The sequence below is a fragment of the Tetrao urogallus genome (assembly GCF_951394365.1).
Source record: "Tetrao urogallus genome assembly, chromosome: 2".
Classification (NCBI taxonomy): Eukaryota; Metazoa; Chordata; class Aves; order Galliformes; family Phasianidae; genus Tetrao; species Tetrao urogallus.
Window position 1 is genome coordinate 86,869,597 of NC_136814.1, and position 24,595 is coordinate 86,894,191.

The following is a 24,595-nucleotide window of genomic DNA, read 5'->3' on the forward strand; positions in this document are numbered from 1 at the left end:
AAAAAAATTAAAAAAAAACAAAAACAAAAACAAAAAACCAAGAAAGTGTATCAATTTTCCACAAAACTAAATTTCTCACCAGCACATCCAGCCACTGGGAAGAAGATATCCCAGCACTCTGGAAAAGAAAAGCATTATTTCCCCTGTGTTTATGACAAAAATATTGTGTTTTGCATACAGTAGTGTATTGTACTCTAAAAACCATAGTACTATTAAAATTACAATATTGATTTGGAAATGATTGATTCACTGCCTGGATGAAATAAGGCACTTCCTTCCAGTGGGTAGTACTTTTCACATATATGGAGACGATGAATCAGGCTCTGGTTAAAAACAAAAAGGGGGCCCAGTGAGGTCCCAGAAGACGACAGGAACATTTCAACAGCAGGGGAAGACACAGGAGGTAAAACCTGGAGATGAAATTCTACACAGAAGTGGTCACTCTGTCAATGGCATTATTGACCTCGTTTTTGTTTGAATCCAGTCCTTTAGCAGCATTCATATCATTCCGTAAATTCTCCACTGTCTTTTTCATGTTCTTTAATTCTCCAGGGTGTGGAGTGGCTCGCCTTAGAAGTGTTCTCTAAAAATAAACAGTGCAATAAGTGGTTTTGCCTTTGTCTCTGAAAAACAACACACGCTTTCAAGGCTTTAGCATTTACATACAAAATACTACCTATTGATTTTTTTTTCTTCATTTTCCCTCGTCCTTTTCATAATACTATGCTTTTTTTTGAAAGTTATTTTCATAGCTGCTTGTTTGTAAAGACAAATAAAAGAGGTTTTAAGAACTATTTAAGAGCAAAAGTTTTCCCCCTCTTGACCTACACATCTGAAAGCCACTCAAATGAAGTGCAATTACAACTTCTGAAGTAAAGATTCTATCACAAGTATAGTTGGGATTTTTTTATTTTTTCAGAAATATCCAGGTGATATAAGATTGTATTTCAAAATAAAACAAAAAATCATGACCCAGCTGGTTTTGAAAAAATCCCACAAGATCATTCATACTAAGTACATGCATGCCACTGACATGTAAACTACAGGGGAACTGATGTCCCAGCTATAAATAAGCGGATTGGTCAAGACTTCTTTAGAAATCACCACTCTCCCCAAAAAGGATCATAAGCCTCTTTTTTCCTTATAAAGGTTCTTGCCTCATGTCAGTCCACAATACCATGAATGAAAACAGTTATCATTAACAACCCAGCCCGGTAGGGGCATTCTTAGGTAACACAGTTGTTAACAAGCATCATTCTGAACTTTCTTATTAGTCAATCTACAAACAATGCTTGTCAAAGACATATGGTTTCCAGCTTTGGGCTAAGCAAGCATCTTATTTGGAAACTTAAATGTTCATTTCCCTACCAAGTAAGAATCTTTTGAGCCACTTTCCAAAGAAAGACCATGCTTATAGCATGCTACAATCTGGATAGCGCTCTGAAGTATGTCAGGCTGAGCTCTAATGAGAACAACTAACAAGTTTTTAGAGCATTAAAGAAGCATGCCAAAACATTTGATTGAAGCATTCTTAATCTTTACAGAGATTTATACTTGTTAATAAAAGTTAGTAAAGTTAAAGATTAAGTTGCATTTTGATCTACAGGACATGCAGAGCCCAACTTGATGGAGAGGTCTTTAAGTACAGTGACAGATGTTCCCACATCCTTGGTTTAAGTGGGAAACTAATGAGCATAAACCTTGCTGTTCATGGACAGTAAGGTTATTTCAATGCAAATGGTGGAAAAGAATAAAAGAAGAAATGCAGAGAGAGACCAGAAATAGAAATGAGAGAGAAACAATGTAGCTGGGTAGCAAACTTAGCGGAGACGCATGCCTGAGTGCTGGAATCCTAAATTAGATTCTATATACTTTCAGGCAGTAAAGCTTCACAGATGCAGAGGAAGATCCTATCTTGTTTCTGGAAAGCTGGAGAGAAAGCATCCTGAGGAAACATAGGAAAAGAAAGCAAAACAAAGACTGCCCTGCATCAGAACTTAAAGTTATATTCAAAGCACAACAAAAGGGAGAAAAAAAAAGAAGCATTTCATGTCAATATGAAAAGTTTCAGCAGTCAATATGAACAGTTTCTACAATTAGTATGACCAAAATGCATGCAGTCACAGCTGAAACATTTACAGCAAAACAGCTCAGATCCTTTTCACACTTTCGTGTTAAGATGGCAGTGCCTGCAGGTGTCCAAAGCCTTGGAAAACATACCATTTCATTATCCTCTTCATCTTTTTCATCTTCTAAGAAGCGAATTGCACTGACTCTGTTCACTGCCCGTTCGTTCCATGTCTCATCTGACATTTCATTTACCAAACTCTCCAACGCACCACATCGTGGCAGGTTATCTGCTAGAACAGCAACATAACTGAAGATTCACAGAAAGTCTGAAACATCAGCATGCTACAAGCGTCAATAACTGCAATATCCAATCAACTTCCAATCCAGATATGCAACTGTCTGTGTATGTATTTTAGACAAAAAACAGAACTAGCATCAATTTTCTTTTATCAAGTACACATAATAAGTAGTTTCCATATAAACAAGAAATTTCTGTACTTGGACTGTTTCACATTTGTGATGGTTTTACAATCTGAATACATAACTTAATGTACTTGCCATTATATGTTTGCGTTTCAGATTAGATTTGCTACTTGTTAGCCAGTTACCTAAATGGCCTTCCATATCACAATATCATTACTTTTTACGAGTCCTTCCTTTTACTGTTGCTAGATGCACACGTCCAACAATCTTAATTCCAAGTCTTCTATTCCTGAAGCCGTAAGAAGAAATTTTTGGAGAAGGCGAGATTTTCTACTAGTCAAGCCTTTAGAGAGACATTCTGTCTCCATTACTCCTCTAGAGGTAACTAATTTTCTCATAATCTAAAGAGGTTGATTCATTTATTTATTTTAATTCTTAATGTAATTTGTACTACCATAAAACCCTGAAATCCACACACAACAGCCATTTCCACACTTCATCTGTTAAAACAGATCCTATTTGCTCCAACTCCACAGTACTGAAAGACTGAATTACCGTCATCCAAGCACAGTCACCTATAACACAGATATAACACAGCTGAGCTCTTCTCAGGCTCCCTTTGCACCCAGTGGAGAGCAATCCATGTGGTTTATTCTAAAAGTTGATTCTGAGACAGGATACATTACTCTCCAATGATTACAGAAAGAGTTTAAATATTTGATGCAGGTAAATCCCCTTCAATGTTCACATACCGCTATAAAATTTTGGAAGACAAATAACATCCAGAAGCCACTGGAACAGCAAACAGTGAAGACGACTTTACAGTTCCACTTGACCAAGAGGCAAGCATAAAGTGTAAATGCAACTTAAAACTATGCTTCATGTTTGTTGAAGAATACAAATTACTGTAAAGTAGATCTGCTTGAAAGAAACTTAGGGCGCAAAGAAGTAAAACATCCACTGCTTATTACTGGCAATTTCAATTATTTTTCTGGCAAAGAGACTGTAGCAGGAAGACCAACCATTTTCACCATGTATATATGTGTAATTTAAAATGCATATACAATATATGCAAATATGGACTCCATTACTTGGTCACTGGCAAACCTCAGAACTAATTAAGCCATCCTCTTCCAGGCCTGTATTTCATGTATTGTAACCACTGGCATTTTACTGTCATTAACATTCCCAATCAAGTTTGCAAGTCTTCTGAAACCTAGCACGATTACCGAAAAATAATTAAAAGTAAAAATTGAACAGGACTGTGCTCAGTAGAGCTGACGCAGAGATTTCAAAAAGCCTGATTTACAAACCTCTACAGAACAGAAAACACAGTAAACAAAGAAGTATTTCTATATGTAATCAAAAACTCACTCCAAGCATTTACCTTGGCAACCGGGCTCAGAAGGCATTTGAGGAAGTAATACACATGTTAAAATCTTTTCTCCTGTTTCAGGGTCTGTGTCAGTCTGAAACGTCAGCAAAGGTTGGGACTGGTTATCAGACAACCACAAAGCCTTCAGCTTTAAGGTGGTCAGTGAGAGGGGAAGATACGTCAGCCTAGTTAAAAAAAAAAAAAAGGAAAAAGTCAAGGTAACCTCTGGGAGATTTATGAGTCAACTTCATGAGCATCTATTCAGTACACAGCTTGGAGATGGAACAAACTGGAGTGAGGTTAATGCCTCTAATTCAAGGCATTAGAGTATTCATCAACTTGAACTATTCTATTCTTTTAAAAAGAACTCACAGCTTAATTCCCTGTAGCTATGAATAAGCTAAAATAATGCTGAGCTTTTTTTACTGTAGTAAAATGCCCTGGGATGCAGATTGCTGCTTCTGCTCTGGAACCTCACATACACAACTGCCACAACAGAAGTGCTTATGAAGTAATTACATTGCACAGATGAGGTGCCACTTGTCTTTCATTTATTTTCTTTCACTTAAGTTCTTGCTAAGCAACTGCATTTATTTGCTGGTTTATGCTTCAACCTGATCCCTTTTGCACTTTGATTTCTGAAGCATATCAGCTAAGATTCATGAGAAGCAGCGCAGTGAAAGTTGCATTATTTGCCACTCATGCTAATATCCCTAAGATACTCAGTATTAGTGTTACTTCACATTAAGGTAGGCAGTTTCTGCTGAAGCTCTACGAAATTGTCTAGGTTATCAGGTTTAATGCACAAATACAGATCCAGAGGGGTTTTTAAATCCTATCCTTTCCTTAAGTGAAAGCAATCCAGAATACCTTTACACTAAAACACACGACTTACGCCCCTTTGTGCCAGATGGGAAGATTACTTGGATATTTTCAACAGTAACGCTAACACTACAGTCATAATTGTCTTTTTGCAACTTAATTATTAGACTGAACGTTGTCTGTCATCAGAAAGAATGATGTAAAACCAGCAAAAGAACATGACACAAAAATCTTACCTGTTTCCAGCAACATCCAGGACATGGAGTTCAGTGGCTTGTGAAATTTCAGAGGGAATTCGAGATAATCTGTTGTCACGTACAGAAAACACATTAAGACTGCAGCATCCCCCAATCTATATTAGAAAGGAGAAAAAGAAAGACTTTTTGTTGCAGTAATGTAATATAAACAATGGCATGCAGTAAGGGTCACGTAAGATGTCATTGTACATTCAGGTTACAACGCCTGCCAGACACTTCACCCAGAGGAACAGACTGCAAACAAGTGTTAACTTAAAAGAAGCCTGACCTGAGGACAGTATGCTATAGCAGTTTCTTAAACAGCTTTGTCTGAGAATAATGTGTACCTTTACAAACAGGTCAGGCTCTACCTACCCTTTTATCACCTTCCAAGCCAGGCAGAAGTCAGTAACCAGCCACTTTGCTGACTACCCTCAGAAAAAACACCAGCTTTAACATTCAACATTTTTGAACTCAGTGTTTACATACTAATTCTCTTTCTTTCCTCATGCTAACTTTATATGCAAGCAAGTGCAGTGAGGCTCTAAGCAATACTGAATCAAATAAATAAACCAATCAACTCCTGACATTTATTGAGTCAACAAAGAGTGATGAAAAGTTCACAAAAAGTAGAAAGCTTTATGAGTAACATCTTTGGCATCCTGTTCTGTTAGAAGCATCTAATTTCAGAATAATTCCCATCTGACCTGGCCAATTCAATCTAATTTCCTATGTCTCCACCAATTTATCCAAACATAGGTATCTTCATTCCCAAGCTAATTTTGGGGCGTAAAGGATGAGAGTTCAGTTTTACCCTTAAAGTATCTAATTTGCAACAAAGGTATTTCTCAGAAAAATAAAGCTTTTATATTAAACTAAAAGAAAACATTCCACCTTTTTGTTCCAGATGATTAATGCTACTTCTATAAACATCAAGATAATTCATTTTAGCAGCTTGAAAGCTCTTTTAAGTAACTCTTTGTTTCTAGTCACAAAGAAAAACCTACCTTTATTTGCTTATCTTACATAGCCTCAAAAAGCTCTACAGCTTATTTCTCAGTTACAAAATTCATGAGCAGGAAAAAAGAAAAAAAACAACAACAACAAAAAAGCAATTTCTTTCCTTATTCCAAATATCACCATCAAAATATTGAAAGCCGTTTGAAGCTTTCTAGTTAAGCAGACTTAGATCTGAAGTATAGACAGCAAACGTACTAGAAAACCTCATTTGAAAAATTAGTGACTTCTACAGTAACATACATGTAAGAAGGTTCTTTTCTTACAGTGCAGGCAACACCTCATTTAACCTTGGTCTCAAGTAACCAATTCTGGGCTAGAATTGTCTATATATTCTTGTTAACTGTCAGTTCTGACTCTGCAAGATCCACAACTCAGTCCAAAACAAAGTTTTAGATTACAGACATATCACAAAAGCTTTTGCAGTAGACAAAGTAAAAATAATTTCAATTTAACCTGTGTTATTTACCAAGCAAAAAAATGCATTTTAGAAAGGGTGCCACCATGAGTTCAAAGACAAACAAAATGAGCATTCATACCCCACTCAACTTCCTTTATATTTCAAGTACGTTTTAATGGAAGAAGGCAGCCATGAGCTGCTCATGGCTTCTGATTCACAAGCTGTTTACTGTGCAAAGTTACAGCACAATATTCTGTTGACAAAACAAATTCGATGTTGGTTTCCCTTAAATCACTGCCACCTATGATGCAGCTATTTCACAAGAGGACCAGCCTTTCAGGGTCCACATGTACATTAGGAGCAGGAATCCTGTTAGCTATTTTAGCTTGTGAATCAAAGCCCTTAGAAACCAATGCTCAAATCACACGCAAACCTTTTGTGTACAAAACTCCTGTTTATTAACTATAGATTCTCAAATAATGTGCCTTGATGCATTCACAGGATATGGAGCGCCATACATTAAAAAAAAAACCAGTATATATGCTGTCTAAATAGTTTATCTCACACAAGGAGCCATGAAAAGCAAGAGATACGATTCAGTGAATGTTGATGAGCTGGCAAGTGATGCCCTAACTGTAGACAGTGTTTGCTTTACTAAGAATGGAGTTTGCATTATTCAGTCTTAGAGCATGAAGATCCAAACAGTTTAGGCAAACAAACAAAGGAAGCCATGCAGCCCTGATGAGATTGGCACTTCTCTACTTGTGACAATGGAAAAATGCAGCAGTGGAACCAGCCAGCCCAAGACATCATGCATTTAAAGCAGTTTAATGAAAGGTAACAGTAGAACTGTGGACTGAATAATACTTACAGGGTTATCAATTTACCTGACCCATAATTTTCCAAGCGGCTAACAATTAAGAAAATACAAAAGATGTTCAATTTATTTTTCTTTATCCATACTGGACAAGAGCATGCCAACAAATGGAGACAGAATATACATTCTTCAACTCTAAAAAGGGTTAGAACTTGGAAGCTGCTGCTGTCTTCAGCTACTTTAACTTTGGGCTATCAGTTAACAGATAGTTGTTCAAAGTCTGTTTCACCCAGAGGTAGTGAAGACTTTTTTTTGTGGTTTTTTTTTTTTTTTTTCCTGAAGAGGGCAGCTGAGGGGAGATAACAGACAGATAGAGAAATCTTTTTATGAAACTTTCAAAAACACAGGCAGCACCTAACAAGCAGTTAGCATCAGGTGAGATATCACAGAGAAAAAAGACAAGCCAACAGTTAAATTAAAAAATCACCTTCATTTCATAAAGACTGCACTCATCCAGCAGTACAGAAAGACATCAAATCCAACATTTGAAGAAATCTAAACACAAAGTGTTGTCACTGAGGCACAGGGCACACACCGGCATGCTGAAAGGAAAGCATCGCTTTGACCACAATGAAGTAATACAATACAGGGAGCTTTGTTGGTTTGGCCGAAAGTCATTAATGGACAAAGAACCAGGCACGCTCTGCTCATGCTTACCCTGGTTTTCATCACATGCTTACAAAAGACCTTGCCAAACCATGATGGAGGCACCAAGTACACAGTTTGGACCACAAGCCCATTTAACAGTTAAGCACATAGTTCATTTTGAGCACAAGACTTCACTTAATGGACATAATGTGCTTTATTCTAGGCACACAAATAACTATTCTAAAGTCTGGAGGCTTCACCAAGCCCCCACATTCTTCAGTAGTGAACTAGGTACAAGGAAAACACCTCTACAGAGTTGTGTGTGTTTAAGTCACATACAACTGATCACAGCATTACTTCACTCTAGCCACTTCAGAAAGAGTTATTCACTTCTCCTACCCCACCACCTTCAGAGAACAGTCAGCTCAGGCTAAAAACAAAGAACAATGAAAACTTCAATCAGACTGAATCTAAGATAGAAAATGATTGTTAATACAAAGGGCTAACTCTGAGATAATTGATTTTACAGTACAGCAAAGCCTGAGCAAAACCTACGAGGAGCAACTGAAGGAACTGGGGTTGTTCAGTCTGGAGGAGGCTGACGGGAGACCTTATTGCTCTCTTCCAATACCTGAAAGGTGCTTACAGTGAGAGTGGGGTTGGTCTCTTCTCACTGGTGACAGATGACAGGGTGAGGGGAAATGGCCTCAAGTTGTGCCAGGGGAAGTTTAGGTTGGATATCAGGAAAAACTTCTTTACAGAAAGGGTTGTTAAGCACTGGAATAGGCTCCCCAGGGAGGTGGTTGAGTCACCATTCCTGGATGTGTTTAAAAACCATTTGGATGTGGTGCTCAGGGACACGATTTAGTGGAGGGTTGTTAGAGTTAGGGTAGTATGGTTAGGTTGTGGTTGGACTCAATGATCTTTAAGGTCTTTTCCAAACTGAGCAATTCTAAGATTCTATGATTTTTTTTACGCTTATCTGAATCTGGATGGCTTTCTAAAACCATGGGTGCCACTAAGATTTCTTTAGGTTTCACACAAAACTGGAGGTGGTGCTTTTCTGTCTCACTTTGATGTTCAGCTTCCTTTTTCTGGAGAAACATTAAGACCCTGGACATACACAAAGAACACATCAACTCGTCCTGCTAAAACTCCCCTCCACATTCTCATCACAGTCAGTGTTCACCACTTCAGTCTTCCACTTTCTTGACATCCACATACTCAGTAGCAATTTAACAGTCCTCTGGAACTGTTACACCTTAGCACTTGACTTCTCTTCTGGTGCTGCTGACAACTCCTCTACTGCATGGTGGCTGCTGTTTTCACATTCCCATCAGATTAATATTTTTTGATCATCTGACTTCTGTTGCACTTTTCTGTAACAATAACCTTGAGACTGTCATCTGTTTTTTCTTATTGTTGACATCTCTGCATTCAAGTTATAGCTTTCTGTAGATGAACCCATGAAGAGATTCAATCCTCTCTTGCCTTTTAGATCCCTCCCAAAAACTTACTTTCCCTCTCTCTCTTGAGCTCAGCTAAGCAGTTACAGCCACTCATCATCCCTGATCAATTCTCAGTGACTATGACATGCTCTCATTAGCACTCTAAAACCAAATCACAAATTAGAGGTGGGACCTGAAAATTATTTTAGTTGAATAGATGTCTTTTGATCTCAGCATCTGGTAACTGCCCAGAAGTTATGAACCAATTTCACTGTCCTTTAACAGTTAGCATCTTTCACACAGGCATAAGAAATGCAAGAAAATACAATATTGTTATAAATATTATGATTACTCTTTAGTATGTGACCACTTGAGGTTCATCTCTTTTGTTGGCCATTTCTTTCGCTTAGCTTTTAGGATAGCTGTCAGTATCAAGAACTCTCAATAAGCTTATACAACTCTAATTTAAGAGTTGTATACTCTAATTTACCTTTGTTGTAAAACCTTTTTCAGGGTGTCACAAACCAAAACCCTGACTGAACTCAGAGCAAATAAAAACATATAATAAATAATACAATACAATACAATACAATAATACAATAAAAAAAAACAATAAAAACTTGGCTACAGAGTAGAAGAATTAATTCTTTAATTGCAAGCACAGCAAGTTTAGAGGTGGAAGAAATTGCATAATTCACAAATAACACTAGCAGCTATTCCTAACTTTACACTGGTTAGGAGAATTTTCTGCAAACTCACTTCAACATCCCCTGCACCACCAGTGAATAGTATGAGAGGAACACGGCAACAAAGCTTCTCTGTCATGTGACTCCAGCCAAGTTTTCCTACATTTTTCCTCAGCGTCTTTTTCCCCTTTGTGAGGTACAAACATACTTCTACAAAAACGAGGGAAAGGACATAGGAAATCAAAGCCAGAAACAAAAAAGCAGCCCTAAACATTAAAAAACAAAAAACAAAAAACAACCTAACTAAAATGTAAAAAGAGCAGTTACTGCCCCCAAAAACAATTACAGTTTCATTTACCGTAGCAATAATTCTCAGCCATAATACACCTCAGAGCTAGGAAGACACATTACCAGATCTCTGCAAGTTGTAGAGACTCATTAACGAAAGCACATGAACTGGAAAACATTCCAAGGAGATTATTTATGTAAGTGCCAAAATCAACACTCCAGTTTCACCAGCATTTCAGTGCCAGGGTGGGATTTCAATATGAAAGAGTCACCAGGCAGGTCTTTCAGGTTTCAGGGGAAAAACATTTGTAACTACAAACAGGTTTAGACAAACTCAGTTCTTGCTGAAGTATGCTGCAGCACTCAGTTCACTGAGAGCAATCAAGCTGCAAGATGAGATACTGAAGATGAAATCTGACAGTGACTCAAGCCTTTGTCAGGCATTCAGCTGTTTCACATTTTATCTTATATATCCACACCAGATACAGAACAATCCTTGAATCAGGAAACTTTGAAGGGCTATTGAATGAAAATTCCTCAATATTCTGAAGTCAAGAAACCTTACACCAAAAAGCAGAGAGTGATTACAAGTGTGCACATAAACAGTCCGGCAGAGTAATGGTTTGTCAGGCTGACCCAAATCCAATCCAATTAAACTGCTAGCAACTACAACAACAAAACCCAAGCAAATGAACAAAAAAGCTGAAATTCATACATTATCTCACTAGGTTATATAAGAATATCATAGCAGGCATACAATTTCTGCCATTATATACATACATATGTGTGCGTGCATGTATAAAAAATGTTCACTACTTTGTAATGAACAATAAAGATACCAGTGAGTAAACTTATCTGTTGCATGTGTTCTTCTCCATAGCATAAAGCCCCACATTTTCCATATGCATTTTACAAGACTGTATCTTTAACAGAAATTCGTTAATATATGTTCCTATGTTCCAAACCCATTTCTGACAGGGATGAAGATCATGACTGCACAGCTGGTCTAGCAGAGCACAGGTATTCATTTAATACATTTTGGTTTTTTCCTTTTTTTTTTTTTCCAAGTCAGTAACAAAAGAAATGTGAAAAGAACATTCCACCACAACACCAAATCATTTCTCCCTGCCAACCACAGGGAAACTGATCATTGGCATCTTTGCTGTTATCAGTGCCCCCCCCATCCACTCCTGTGGATGCTTTGCATAACAGCAAACAGCACTTGCTACACCTATGTGCTCTATTTACACAGTTGTTTTTTAGAGCTATGAAACTTTTTTAGAAGGCAATCTGAAGATTTTGAGGAGAAAGTATGAAGTCACATGAAACAGAATGTGAAAGTGTTTACTCGAATGAGAAAGATATTTAGGTGTGGAGACCTTTACTGAAAATAAATAGATTTATTTCAAAGAAGTGGATGCTAAGGAGCTGTTTCCTCTGTTTCTCTGCCAAGTTTCCTGTAAAACATGCTCTCCCATTTTTATTTCAAGGATTTCCTACAAATCCTTAGCTCCTCTCATTCCAGAGACCGCTTCTCATTTTCTAATCACTCACCTTGCTCAAACACAAATTTGCCCCTTACTTTAGGCCATCCCACTCCCCTTTCCATCCAGTGCTGAAAGTTACATGCAGTAATGACCTTCACACACACTCTTGTTCTTCACTTCACCCTTCGATGTCCCCAACTCCTTCACTAGTCAGGCAAAGCTTTCTCCCTCTGCCCTTCAATTCTCTATTTCCTGTTCAGCATCCGTAACTTCTTTTCCTATGGCCAAGACCTCAGTTCTGTTATCCCATCCAGGCAAATGTATCCCATATTTATCCAAATATTCTGCTCTTACGCTTTCCCCTGATCCTTCCAAGCCACATTTGTTGTCCTCATACACCTTGCAAAAGGCCCCATGCACCATCTCCAAGTCCCAGCAAACACAGACAACATTTATCTTACAGGTTATCCCTCACAGGGTAATAAGTTACTGCCCCTGAAATGGCAAACAGAGGATACACTGATTTTCCTGCGATGCTTTCACAGTCCAGGCACTCCACATTTCCTCAGCTTGCCTTAAATACACACACATTATATGGAAGACTCCCCTCTTTCCAACTCCATTGACATGGTACGGTCCCCTCTTTCCAGTACCTGAGACCTGGGACCTACAGGAAAGCTAAGGAGAGACTTTTTATAAGGGCAGGTAGTGACAGAATGAGGGGAAATGGCTTTAAACTGGAAGAGGGTAGATTTAGACTAGATAGCAGGAAGAAATTCTTTACTATAAGGGTGGTAGGATACTGGAACAGGTTGCTCACTGAGGTTGCGGATGCCCTGGAGGCACTCAAGGCCAGGCTGGATGGGGCTTTGAGCAACCAGGTCTACAGGGAGGTGTCCTGCCTATAGCACAGGGGTTGAAACTAGATAATCTTAAAGGTCCCTTCCAACCCAAACCATTCTATGATTCTATGACAAAACTAACCAAAAAAAGTTTCTATACACTACATAAACTATTAATGGAACATGCATCGTAAAACCTTCCACGCTATAACACTATAGGCTAGTTTAAAGCTAAACTAGACATAATTATACAAGCCTCACGCACAGATTGCTTAGGACACTCATGAAATGCATTAAGTTCTTTGTAAAGACATGGAAAGCTTTTTGCTGAATGAGCACAAGATCACACTGTCATTACATCCCAACCCCGAAATAGTTTTCCCAAGATCCTGTCTCTTGCTTGCATTTATGCAATTCATCTGGGTACACCCTTGGTAATTTCCTCTTTAGCACTAGTGGCATCTCAATGCAGGAGTCACTGTCCTGCCAGACGAGCTGCAGTACTCCTGTCTTTCTCTTTCCTACCTCATCAAATGCACACTTTCAAACCAAACCAGAAAGTAACAAGGGAGCCTGTTTTCTGCAACCAACCCACTGAAGCTCATTCTCCATTGGCCATTGGAGAATCTCTTGGACAAAAGTAAGAGAAATAGCAATGCAAACAGAATTAGTTCTCAGTCACATGCTTTAACCAATCACAAGTAAATGAGAAAAGAGGATGCAGCACAAATACTGATCTGATCTCTTTCCAAAACTTAAACTTGTAAGGCCACCATTATATTTAGCTTCACACCAGAAATTCTACCCTTGTTCACTCCTTATATTGTTATAATACACAAAAAGCACTTCAGGGAGCACTTCTTTACTGCGAGAGTGATCAAACACTAGCATAGGCTGCCCAGAGGATGTGGAATCTCATGCTTGGAGATCTTCAGAAGCCAGAAGTAGAGTCCTGGGCACCTTACTCTGCGTGTCCCTGCTTGAGTAGGGGTTGGTCCAGCTGGACTCAGAGATCCCTGTCAGCCTCAGTCATTCTGTGATTCTGTGTAGAAGTCCCAGAGAGCATAGCTGAAAAGTTTCAGATATCATAGATCCTGGTCACTTCAGTTCCTCATATTAAAAGTAGTCTGAGATCTTCAGAATTAAGAAGACAGTCAAAACAATATTTTTCCATAATATGAAAATCCTCTTTTCAGTCTTGCTCACAAGATTGAGTCTAGAAAGATTGCTGGCAGAATTTTTATACTACCTATAGAAGAAGCATACCTATGTTTAAAATGCGTTCACTTAAACAGAACTTTCAGTTTTCAAATAGTGCTTGACCTGACATCCACATTGAGAATAACTAGTCACAAGTTGATTAGATGCGTGTCTTGTAAGACCACAAGCACATTCTGCACTTCCAAGCTACCAAACCAACACATATGTTACTCAGATTTAATCTCTTGAGATCTAATGGGCACATTTCTGGTAGCAACCTTTTTGGGAAGAACATCCAGTGGATCAAAGCCATCTGTTTGATGGCTTTTGAGGAACACGAAATTAGAATTTTCTGTTTATATAATCACATCTATTGAAGTTAATTGCACAAGATTTACCTCTTTGGGCAAAGATGTTAATTTGTTTCTATCGGCATTCAAATTGTTCAGCTTCTTCAGTTTTCCAATGCTCTTCGGTAGTATCTGTGCCAACAGAAACAAAGAAATATGCAAATTAATTCTGTAAACACAAAAAGACAGAACAAAACTTATCTCAATTTAAAAACGAATTAAGAGACTGATCCATTTTCAAAATGAGTATGCAGTTATTCCTGGTTATTACCATGCCTTCTGAAGGAGTTCCAAGGTTTTATTTTGCAGAAGAAACATCTAAGAATTTCAGTTCCTAACACTAATTCACTCATGAGTTATCTCTGCCCTAAGATGGCAGACAGATGACAGCTGCAAAGAGAAGCACGTATACAGAAGTAGTACCATAGTACTTAAGAGGAAGCTCCCTAGATAGCTAACTGAGAGGTAAGTCTCTCAGCCAGGTGCTATGAACTGACCTCTTTCCAAAAGACGTAAGCTCCTATCATGTATAAGTCTAACTTAAGAAATGCTCTAAGTTTGATTTTTACAAACTTTTCCACTTTCAATTTCAAATGTCAACATCATGTGAACACAGTTTTGAAGAAAGAGAAGAAAACACCTGGTGGGAGGGAGTCTGGAATTTTATTTTAATTGACCACATATCATATTTAGTACCTTGCTGAAGCAGACCAGCAGAGCAAGAAACAGTATGACAGTAGCTCTGCATCAGTTGGAGCTTTTATTCAGTTCCAACAAGCCTGATTCACATAAGGCAAAACAAAAATGGGCAAAAACACAACGCAGCACAACCTCTACATTAAAAACATAACAATGTAAATGATACCTGCACCCCAGGTGCTCCAGTTCCCTTAGTAATCATGAAAGATTCAAGAGTGAATATATGTAACTGCTTAGATCTTCAGAAGAGAGAATTTTTACTATGCACAACTTGATCTTCAGCACCCATTTAACAGGTTAGAAATAAAACACATTTAAAGAAAGCATGCTACTTAGCAAGTAGGGATGGCGAGTAGTCTTACAAGCTAAGTGAATCAACACTTCCCAACAAGCCTTTTTACTGCTAGTCATTTGAGCAATCAAGACCACACTTACCTGCAGCTGATTTTCTGTTAGAACTAGTTCAGTAAGGCTTTCACAGTCTCCAATTGAATCTGTTAGCTGAATAAGTTTGTTCTGATCAACCTTCAAAATTGACAGCTTCCTCAATTTTCCTAGGCAGAGGAACAATACATTTGTTTGGCTTAGTAACTTCGCTTTAATTATAGAGAATCATCCTGATGAAAAACTTTTAGAAATTCTCCAACACAATTAAATGCTCTTCTTCAGGTAGCATAATAAAGAAGTTAGGTACTGCTCCACTTGGCCTTTGCAATATTTTTTGCAAGTTTATTTAAACTGACTGTAAAATCATTGACATAATAATCACATTTCAGTATATTAAACTGTATTAAAATTGCAATCTGAGTATTGCTCCATCTCAAGTCAAGAACAGAAAACTAATTGTCTGCTGGAAAACCTATATACGGGAGAAAAAAGTGGGTTTTTTCCTCAGTTATTCAATGTTTATTAACATTGAGCACCTATGTGTATTCAGTCATAGTAAGAAGGTTTACATAAAAGCGACAGCCTAATCCCAAATGCAATAAAGGTCTCTTTGTCCTAATATACAGCCCAGTCAGTCAGACGTGAAAATCAAGTTTATTTTTCAGAATAGCGACAATCTTTTCTGGAGATCTTCTCCTCAGAAAGCTATTTTATACTGCAATAGTTTTTTATGATCTGTGCAAACTAGAGGTGACCTACGGAGAGCCCAGGACAGAGAATTCAGGAGACAGCACTAGTTGATGACACCTTCATCTCCATCCCCAGATCGCCCAGAATAGTTCCAGCAGGTTGGTACATCAAACTTGATGATGATGCTAAATTATTGAAGCCGTGGCAGATGCATGGAAAGGCAGCCCCCTAAACAGAAACTTGCAGTTCAGGTGGTCACAGAGCTCTGTACCTGGACGGAATAACCTTGCGCACCTGTATAGCCTGGAAAGTGAGCCTGGCTACATAGGAGCCCTGCTAGGAAGGACCTCAGGATCACAGTGGACACCAAATTGAATATGGATTAGCAGTGAGCTGTCACCAGATGTAAATTAAACAGGTTAAATATGGGAAATTTCATTCAGCAGATAAATTAAGTTGCTATGTTTCATCTACTGGACACTGGTGAGGCCACATCTGTAAAAGCATGCTCAGTTTCGTGTCCCAAGCCCCTGCTAATTCAAAAGAAATGGGTAGAAGGCAGTGGAGGTCCAGCACAAAGCTCTTTAGGGAGCTGGGACACATATGAGCTGAGGCTGAAGGAGCTGGCCTTTCTTGTCTACTCCAACAGAAAGGCAGCCAAAGAGGCACCAAAGAAGAGCCCACAACTATGTAAGAAACAGCAACAGAGATGACAGAGCCAAACACTCATCTGCAGTGCTGGTAAGACAGAAATGGCCACAAATTCAAGTGCAGAAGGCCTTAGTGAGACATCAAGAGAAGTTTCCTCACTTGGAGGCGGTGCTGCACTGAAACAGGCAGCCTAGGGGTGCTGGAGGATTTTTGTATTTATGACAAAAGCACGCACAGAAAATGATACGAAGCACATGCAATGGCCTGGCCCTTCACAATCATCTTCCCTAGCAATGGATCTCTATTTATCAGGATTTTTAAGAATAGGCAGCTCCTCTTGTTTAGCAGCTGGTGTTACAAACTTCCCTCTTGCAATCTGCATGATCTATACCCTTCCAAAAGATGATACATCACTTATGATGTACAACACTGTACTGGCTAGCTCACACCATAAGAAAGGGCTGCTACAGCTCTACCAAATACACACCATTCAGCTGTAGGACAGGATTCAGCCCACACCCCTGAAATTTAAGTTTTAAAGAAATATTTATCTTTTCTCAGGCTCACATAGCATATGGAGAGAGTGGGGATGTCTGTCCATTCTCTTCCACTTTCTTATTTAAATTCTTTCTCTGCTACAGGATTGAAAAAGGAAGGAAAAGCACACTCTTGCACCAAGAAAAATTCTAGAAAAATAGCTGATGAGTAGTAAAGAAATAATGTCTCACTAGTTACTTCAGAAGCAAAGATATTTACTTTAGAAAGGAAATTTGTAAACTGTTTTTCAAGTGTCACAAACCAGAAAGGTTGTAGTTTGGGTCCACAGGGGTGAAGGCTGAAACTGGAAGTCTCCCACCAGATCCCATACAGGATTAACCACGTTGTCCAGCTCAAGATAATTACACATCCCCATTAAAGAGGAGGGCGTTTTTTTGTAACAATACCATCAGCCAATCTTTTCAAGTGACCTACAGTATGTTACAAGCTAGAATTTTACAATGTTGAAGTGTTTTGACCATGACTTACATACAGTAGGAACAGTGAGGATATACTAACTTTTATTTTGTTTTATTAAGTACCAAGTGCAGGCCAAAGAAGAATTAAGAGATAGTCATTACGTAGACAATTAAAATGCTAAATTAATAGTTATGTATTTCATACTAAGCAAAAAAAAAAAAAAAAAAAAAAAAAAAAGCTAAGACAAGCTAATCTCTTACACAAAAAGAGAAGACTACACAAGACATGAAAATAAACAACTTCCAGTATACAGAGGATTAAACAGTTCTGAATGATAACATTCATCCTATATTTACCAATGCCATCAGGTAAGACTTGAAGTAAATTCTGAGAAACAAGCAAGTCTGTTAAAGAAGTCAGACCATTAATTTCTTCGGGAAGGCATTCCAATTTATTTTCAGAAACATCCAGACAAAGCAGGTTTTTCAGGTTTCCTACTTCCTGCAACACAAAGTGAAATTTTAGTCACGCTCCAACATGTCACAAAGCAATTTGAAAAATGTGCTACCACAATGAAATTCCAGAAAGAAAAGCAACTCTTTGCATGACCTCTAAATGTTGAAAGAAATATGTAAGTAAATTTTGCATGGTAAACCAACCAAGTTGCAGTTTCTTGTTCTACATATCACAACTGGCTTTAGTAGCCTTACAAGCTACACTAAGCATACCCAGGCAAGCACCAACCAAAACTGAGTAAAAAAAAAACTCAAGGAAAGAACAAAAAGCTGTTTTTTCAGAACTGATTATCAACCTTCACATAATTAATGTCTGCCCCTCCCAATTAACCTTAGGCAAATTAGGATTAGTCTCTCCTGTCCAATACAGCAACATGCCATGACATCCAGGGATTTCTATCTTCACATCTCCCAGCTGCAACAAATGAAGAAATCGGAATTGGGAGTGTTGCTCTAGCAAGCATCTTTGAAGTGCCAAGTTGTACTGCCACCACCTACAATTATGATTACTTAATTTTTACAATGGTAATCTGACAATCAGCTTAAAAGTCTGACAGAGAAATACCTTTTTCCCTATTAAGTATAAGAGCAACCCTCCCATTCCCCATGTGCACATACACCCCTACACGTGTTCTACGGTAGTTCACACTTCAGTCATTTAAATGATCTCTGGGAGCAAGAAGGGAGTTGTCCTTTACTTTCACAAATACTGTATTTTCATACATAGACAGCCCTGACTCTAACTCACAGGATGGCTTTTTTTTTCTTTTTAGAAAGTGTTTGCCTCTCAAGACAATCTTTCACTAAACACACTGCTTTTATCCTACAAGTTCATCCTTCGGACATCAAACAAAACACACAGTTACGGCCAGCTTCAACAAAAGCAGCTGCTGAAGTCAGTTTTGACCTTTTATGAATGATTATCAGTGTTTAAATAGATATACTTAAAAAATAATTAGGCCAAGCCAGCAAACAAGTCAACAAAGTCCACTAAAATGTAACCAATTTCCAAGTTACATTGTTGACAGTGAGATCAATACAGCAAATGACCACAAGCTGAAAAAGGAACACAGGAAAGCAGGTTTTAACTTGGCTCTAAATGAAAAAGAAGGAAAAGAAACCCACCCACACATTATAGTTGTTCTTAAGGAAGGGAATTTAGAGTGCTGTAAGCTTTAAATGCTAAGGTCCCTCTTCCATCACTGATGTCAGATGGGGGATCTGCCTCCATAGATCGAAGTTTCCCTTCATGCCAACAGTTTCACCATTGTTCTACTACCAAACAATGCAACTACGTGGAAGATGACAGCCGAAAACAGTGATTCATTCTCAAAATTGTCAAAACTGTGACTTAGATAGGTATAAAAGGAGAGGATTAGAGCAGCCAGTTAGTGGTTCCCTGATCATCGCACCAACATCATAAAGAGTATGTCATCCTACAAACCAAACGTGTCTATTAGCAAACAATTCCTTTAACAAAAAGTTTAAAACAAAGTGTTTGACAGCATACACAATTATACTTGATAACATATAATCCCTTAAAAAGGAAATTATTACAAATCTTAAACATCCAAAGCCAAACCCATGCAAAGCGAAATGAGAAAACGAGCCAAATTTAGATTGTCTCCTTTTAGATAATAATGAAAAGGTTTACCTTTAAAAGTGCTTTTAATACAGTATCACTAGAACCCATTCTTACCTGAGGTATTTCAGCTAATTGGTTTCCATCCAACCAGAGGTCTTTAAGATTGAAAAGTGCACCAATTGTTTCTGGCTGTAACATAAAAGGTAATGTCAAGTAACACGGGACATATAAATAAATGGCCATCCCATAATTACTATTTGAGTAAAGCAATTCTTACTACCAGCATTACTTAGAGGTACCACAGCCAAATGCAGCAAGAGTGACTGTCACCATTTGGGAATTCCATCCTACAAACTAATTATTTAATATCCTAGACTTCAGTTGACACAGAATTATCAAATTGCATGCATCCTCTTCATCTACTGCAAATCCAAGATTCAACTGAGCCAGCTTAATGAAGATTACATACCTCCTGGTGTACCTGTCTGCCACAATTAAAGACATTGCAACTCTAAAGTTTGCTTCAGCATTATCCCAAAGATTCCCAATTCCAATCTGAAAATACAGTTGAGCATGCATCTGGGCTCACCCCTTCCAGTTCTCAACAAATGCTTGTGTGGTCATTCTGACTGTTAGTTCTAAGCTTGTGACCTTCCACTCTTTCATTTTTTCCATAGAAAGTGCTTGTGAAATACTCTAATTCTCTGGAGAAGAGCTGCAGAAGTTTTTCAGGCAAGATAATACTGCACTGAACAAGATGAAGCAGATATGGGAAGCTCTAACTCACTGCCAAAATGTATCCGCACATATGAAAAGACTTTCTCTTCCATGTATTTTTCTTTCTTCGATTTTGAATATCACATGGCCTATTTAAATTAATTACGTGTGAAACAAGACCAATGTGGACTTTTAGTGGCATATTCTCTTACCAAGTGATAAAGTTCATTGTTTCCTAAATCAAGTTCTTCTAGACGCTGCAGCTGGGCAAGTGATCTGTGAGATAAGTCAAAACAAAACCACATCAGACTAAACCAACAGAAACCAAATGTATGTGAATGAGCTCATTTTACTGAAACTTGTATTTCAAATTACTACCTATTGCAGACAGTTAATTTTACTGGGCATAGACTTCCTACAGCAATATCTTACTGAAAAAAATAATTTGGTTTGTCAGTATAATTGTATGATCTTGAAACATAAAACTTAGAATAAGCAATCAGACTATTATCCTTGATTTTAACCATCAGTCCATGGGGTGGACAATGCCACATAGTTCAGTATAGTTGGTTAGATTTATTTCAGGGGCCATTTACTGTTACGTAAGCGAATAAAAATTCCACGTTGTGGTCACACATGACAGTACCTAAAACAGTGCTAATCAAGACTCGCTAAATTCATCATTTGTCCTGTCAACCTGACCTATCAATTTCTGTAGAATTTTGGGATGGATTTGAGGATGCAAAGAAGCAAAATCCCAAAGGGATGTAAGAAGTTCTCTGAACATGATACAATGTATTAACTTCCTACTTCAAAGGCAGTCTACTGTAGAACTTTTGCCCACCTTTCCCAAAGCTGCAGTAACACAAAAACCAGAGACTTGTCAGTTACATTACTGACACTCCAGATTTTCCAGTAGCAATAAAATTGTCAACATCTACGATAGCTTCTGTCTGACACTGAATGGAGAAACCTAGCTAGCAGTTCATAACTTCTGATCGCTGACATTTCAAGCTCCCTGTAGCTCACAGCTATAAAGCACAGCAACACAGGTATAGGGTAGACTGACAGGAAAAAAGGATCCGAACATAACTGGGGAATAGGTAGTGAAGAAAAGAAACTACTCCATTACAGACAGAAACAGCTGCTTCCAAGCAACCAAAAGGGACCACCAGATTGTAAGATAACTGAATAATCGTACAAAAAAATCACAGAGTACTCAGTCACAATACAGACAGTATAAAAACATCCAATTTTTGTGTCCCACAACAAACCACTGGGGGAAGAGTGGGGCAGAATTCAGCCATCAATAGATCTGGATTTATATAAAGGATTTGATCTCCAGATTTTTGAAGCTTTTGTTCACTTAAGTACCTAACATGAATATTAATATTAATTTCATGAAGATACATCTACCAATTCAGAGCCAAAAACTATGAGATCTCACTATCCTTCCTGAAAACAGGAAAATTCAGCACAAGAGTAATCCAAACTACCACTCCCACTGCTGATACTAATCTTAGCTTAGTTAATGCAGGAAGAAATATCTGACATTAATACATTTTATACAGAATAGCTATACCCAGGAGAAAAAAAAACAAAAACAAAAACTAAAGAGGCCATAAACTCCAGCAGCTAACCAGTTATATCTACAAAAAATGGATGTAAGCAGGTGTTGTTAAAACAAAGCTGCATCTCATAACGCTTATCAACCTGAAACTGGGTATTTGTTTCTAGTTGTCATTCTGTTTCAGACACCAGCATGTTTATAATCAGAACATTTTACACTAAAACAATCAAACATTTGAAATGCCACTTACTCGGGTAAATATGTCAGCAAATTCTCTCTAAGTTCCAGTGAAGCCAGGTTATAAAGACTAAAAGAAATAAAAACACAAGAACAACCAGTGTTTACACAGTTTGTAACAAAAATGTTATGAACCATTATGGTTTTAATTCAATCAAAGCATCATGCAAAGCATACGAAGAGTGGAAATCTTTGCTTGTTTCTCTGTAATACTACAAAACAGAACAAAAGCTGGAAAGTGAACAGACAAAACATAATTTTCTATTTGTTAAGAAGAAAATTAATAAACAGAGTATAATCAGGTGAACTGAATTTGCACATCTGCTTTCAGAACCTGTCACAGGCTACAGAAGTTACAGAGCATTCAGGTAAACTCGTTGCTGTCAGAACCACAGCGCGCTCATTACCGTAAGTGACATTATGCTTCTAAGCGGCTCACTACTCCATATCCCAGGCTTTTACTAACATCACCATAGCAACATTCCGATTTTTCAGGGGTTTATTTATGACTAAATGGAACACAAGGAGTCGGACATTATTCCAACACTATAATCTGCTCTAATCCTCCACTGTCCCAGGGAAAAATACAAATCAGATACAGTGACTACAAAGAAATAGTTCCCTGTAACAGAATATGTTCTCTATTGGTGTGCAGGGAGGAGGACAATATTGTATACCTTAAAGAACTATATTAATAATATTACATACATCACAAAATTTGAAACACCTGTTAAATCCAAGCCTAAAATGTTTGTTTGTATACCTAAGGAAAAAAAAAAAAAGCAACAAAACATGTACAGAGGCTACGTAAAACTGACACTTTTGTTTTCACTTCAAACAATACCAACATACTGAATCACACACAATCACTAGTGCCAGTAAAGAAAAACAACCAGCATTCTAAATAAAAAGCTCTATTTCGTGACTCCAATGCACCTATAGAAGCAGGGAAGGCAACATAATTGATGTAATGAGTTATTAAAGGAGACAGAAGATTTTTCATAGATTGAATTTGGATGGTGTCTGAAAAAAAAATGCACCTTACTTCAAGCATCAGTTTTGCAATGCATTCAGAAAACTGTGAATGAAATCTCAGAGGAGCTTGGACTACATTCTGAACAGTCCTCCCCAGCTTCTAAAATAAGCAAATGTTACCCAATGTGCTCTGCATTCCTCCCAAGGAAATACATTTAAAACATACCATATGGATACAGATATTTTAATATGAATTATCATAAGAACAATTAAAGATTAGTGAGAATAACTCAATTAATGTTGCTCAAAAATCATTCAACAGAAACTAGGTAGTAAGGAAGCCATCATTCCAATGACACAATCTCAGATAAAAATTATAACACTAAAAACATGAGTGAGGATGGGACATAGTATCTAACATGCTTGCATAAACCACACCAGCAGAGGAGGAGAGGGAAGCAATGATGGAGGACCACTTCTCTCCAGAGCTTTAATAACGTGGGTCTGCTCTCACTCAGGCCACCACCTATGAACTTCAACGTTTTGGTTTACAGGCTTCCTATCCAGAAACTTATTCCAATCTTCCTTCAAATTTTGCACTTTCTCTTCAAGCTCGTATTAGATCAGTGCCACGATCCACTTTCATCAAGAGAACACGAAAAGGACGCATACTCCACCAAGCTGCATGTAATCTTGTGTTTACAAATCATCCTGCCTCTACTTATCTCCCTGCCCATCACACTGATGTGCCGATGAGTAAAGTGATGCAATAATCTCTTAATTTCTCTTCTTACATCAGACACCACTTCTGCTGTGGTTAAACAGAAATCTTTGTCAGCAAAACCACGTTAAACAGCAAGAACATGGAAGCCACCTCCACAGGCTGTCTCATTGTATCATTAAACTGGGACAGGTCAGTCAATCAGCTCAGGAAATTGATCCTCCTTAAAAATAACCCAGTGAAAAAGAATAACACGGATGTCTAATCCAACATACCGTAAATCCCCTTAGACACCTGGACCAACACAACTGCCGGAAACTTGTAATGAAAGCATCAGTGCTGCCTAAGCCAGCCATGCCATGAGAAGCTCGTGCGTAGCTGTGGCCCTGGGGATACCCGCTGAGAGCTGCATTTGAATCCAGCTGCTTATCGTGAGCTTCAGAGTGACTGCGGCCGATCCCAGTCCCACGTTAGGGTCTCTTCTTATGCCACCTGCAGGATTATGTCTCCACACTTAGAGACACAGCTTTCCAGAAAAGAACTTCTTTACTCTGCAGTTGCTCTTACTCACAGTGTGCTTACAATTACAACTTCACCCTGGAACAAAAAAGAGCCATCTCCCTCCACCCCTTTAATCTATCCTTTGTACTTCTTCCAGGTTCTCAGGTCCAGCCCAAATACAATATAAACAGACCCCAGTAGGCAAAATGAAGTAATGTTAAACAAAGGCAACTAAGTTTACATCAGCAAAGCTGGTCCATTAGACTGAAATATTATGATTA

General features: G+C 38.1%; 1 protein-coding gene across 1 annotated transcript in view; it reads right to left on the reverse strand.

The window, feature by feature from the left end:
- Nucleotides 1–424: 424 nt before the first annotated feature.
- LRRC1 (leucine rich repeat containing 1) overlaps nt 425–24,595 on the reverse strand; it is a gene marked incomplete at both ends in the record, with an annotated part of 62,584 nt that continues 38,413 nt past the window's right edge. Inside the window, 10 exons of the mRNA XM_079550901.1 lie at nt 425–583; nt 2,221–2,357; nt 3,881–4,053; nt 4,927–5,042; nt 14,158–14,241; nt 15,244–15,362; nt 17,850–17,994; nt 19,708–19,782; nt 20,523–20,586; nt 22,131–22,187. Coding sequence (XP_079407027.1) covers nt 425–583; nt 2,221–2,357; nt 3,881–4,053; nt 4,927–5,042; nt 14,158–14,241; nt 15,244–15,362; nt 17,850–17,994; nt 19,708–19,782; nt 20,523–20,586; nt 22,131–22,187 — 1,129 coding nt within the window. The remainder of the gene's footprint in view (nt 584–2,220; nt 2,358–3,880; nt 4,054–4,926; nt 5,043–14,157; nt 14,242–15,243; nt 15,363–17,849; nt 17,995–19,707; nt 19,783–20,522; nt 20,587–22,130; nt 22,188–24,595) is intronic.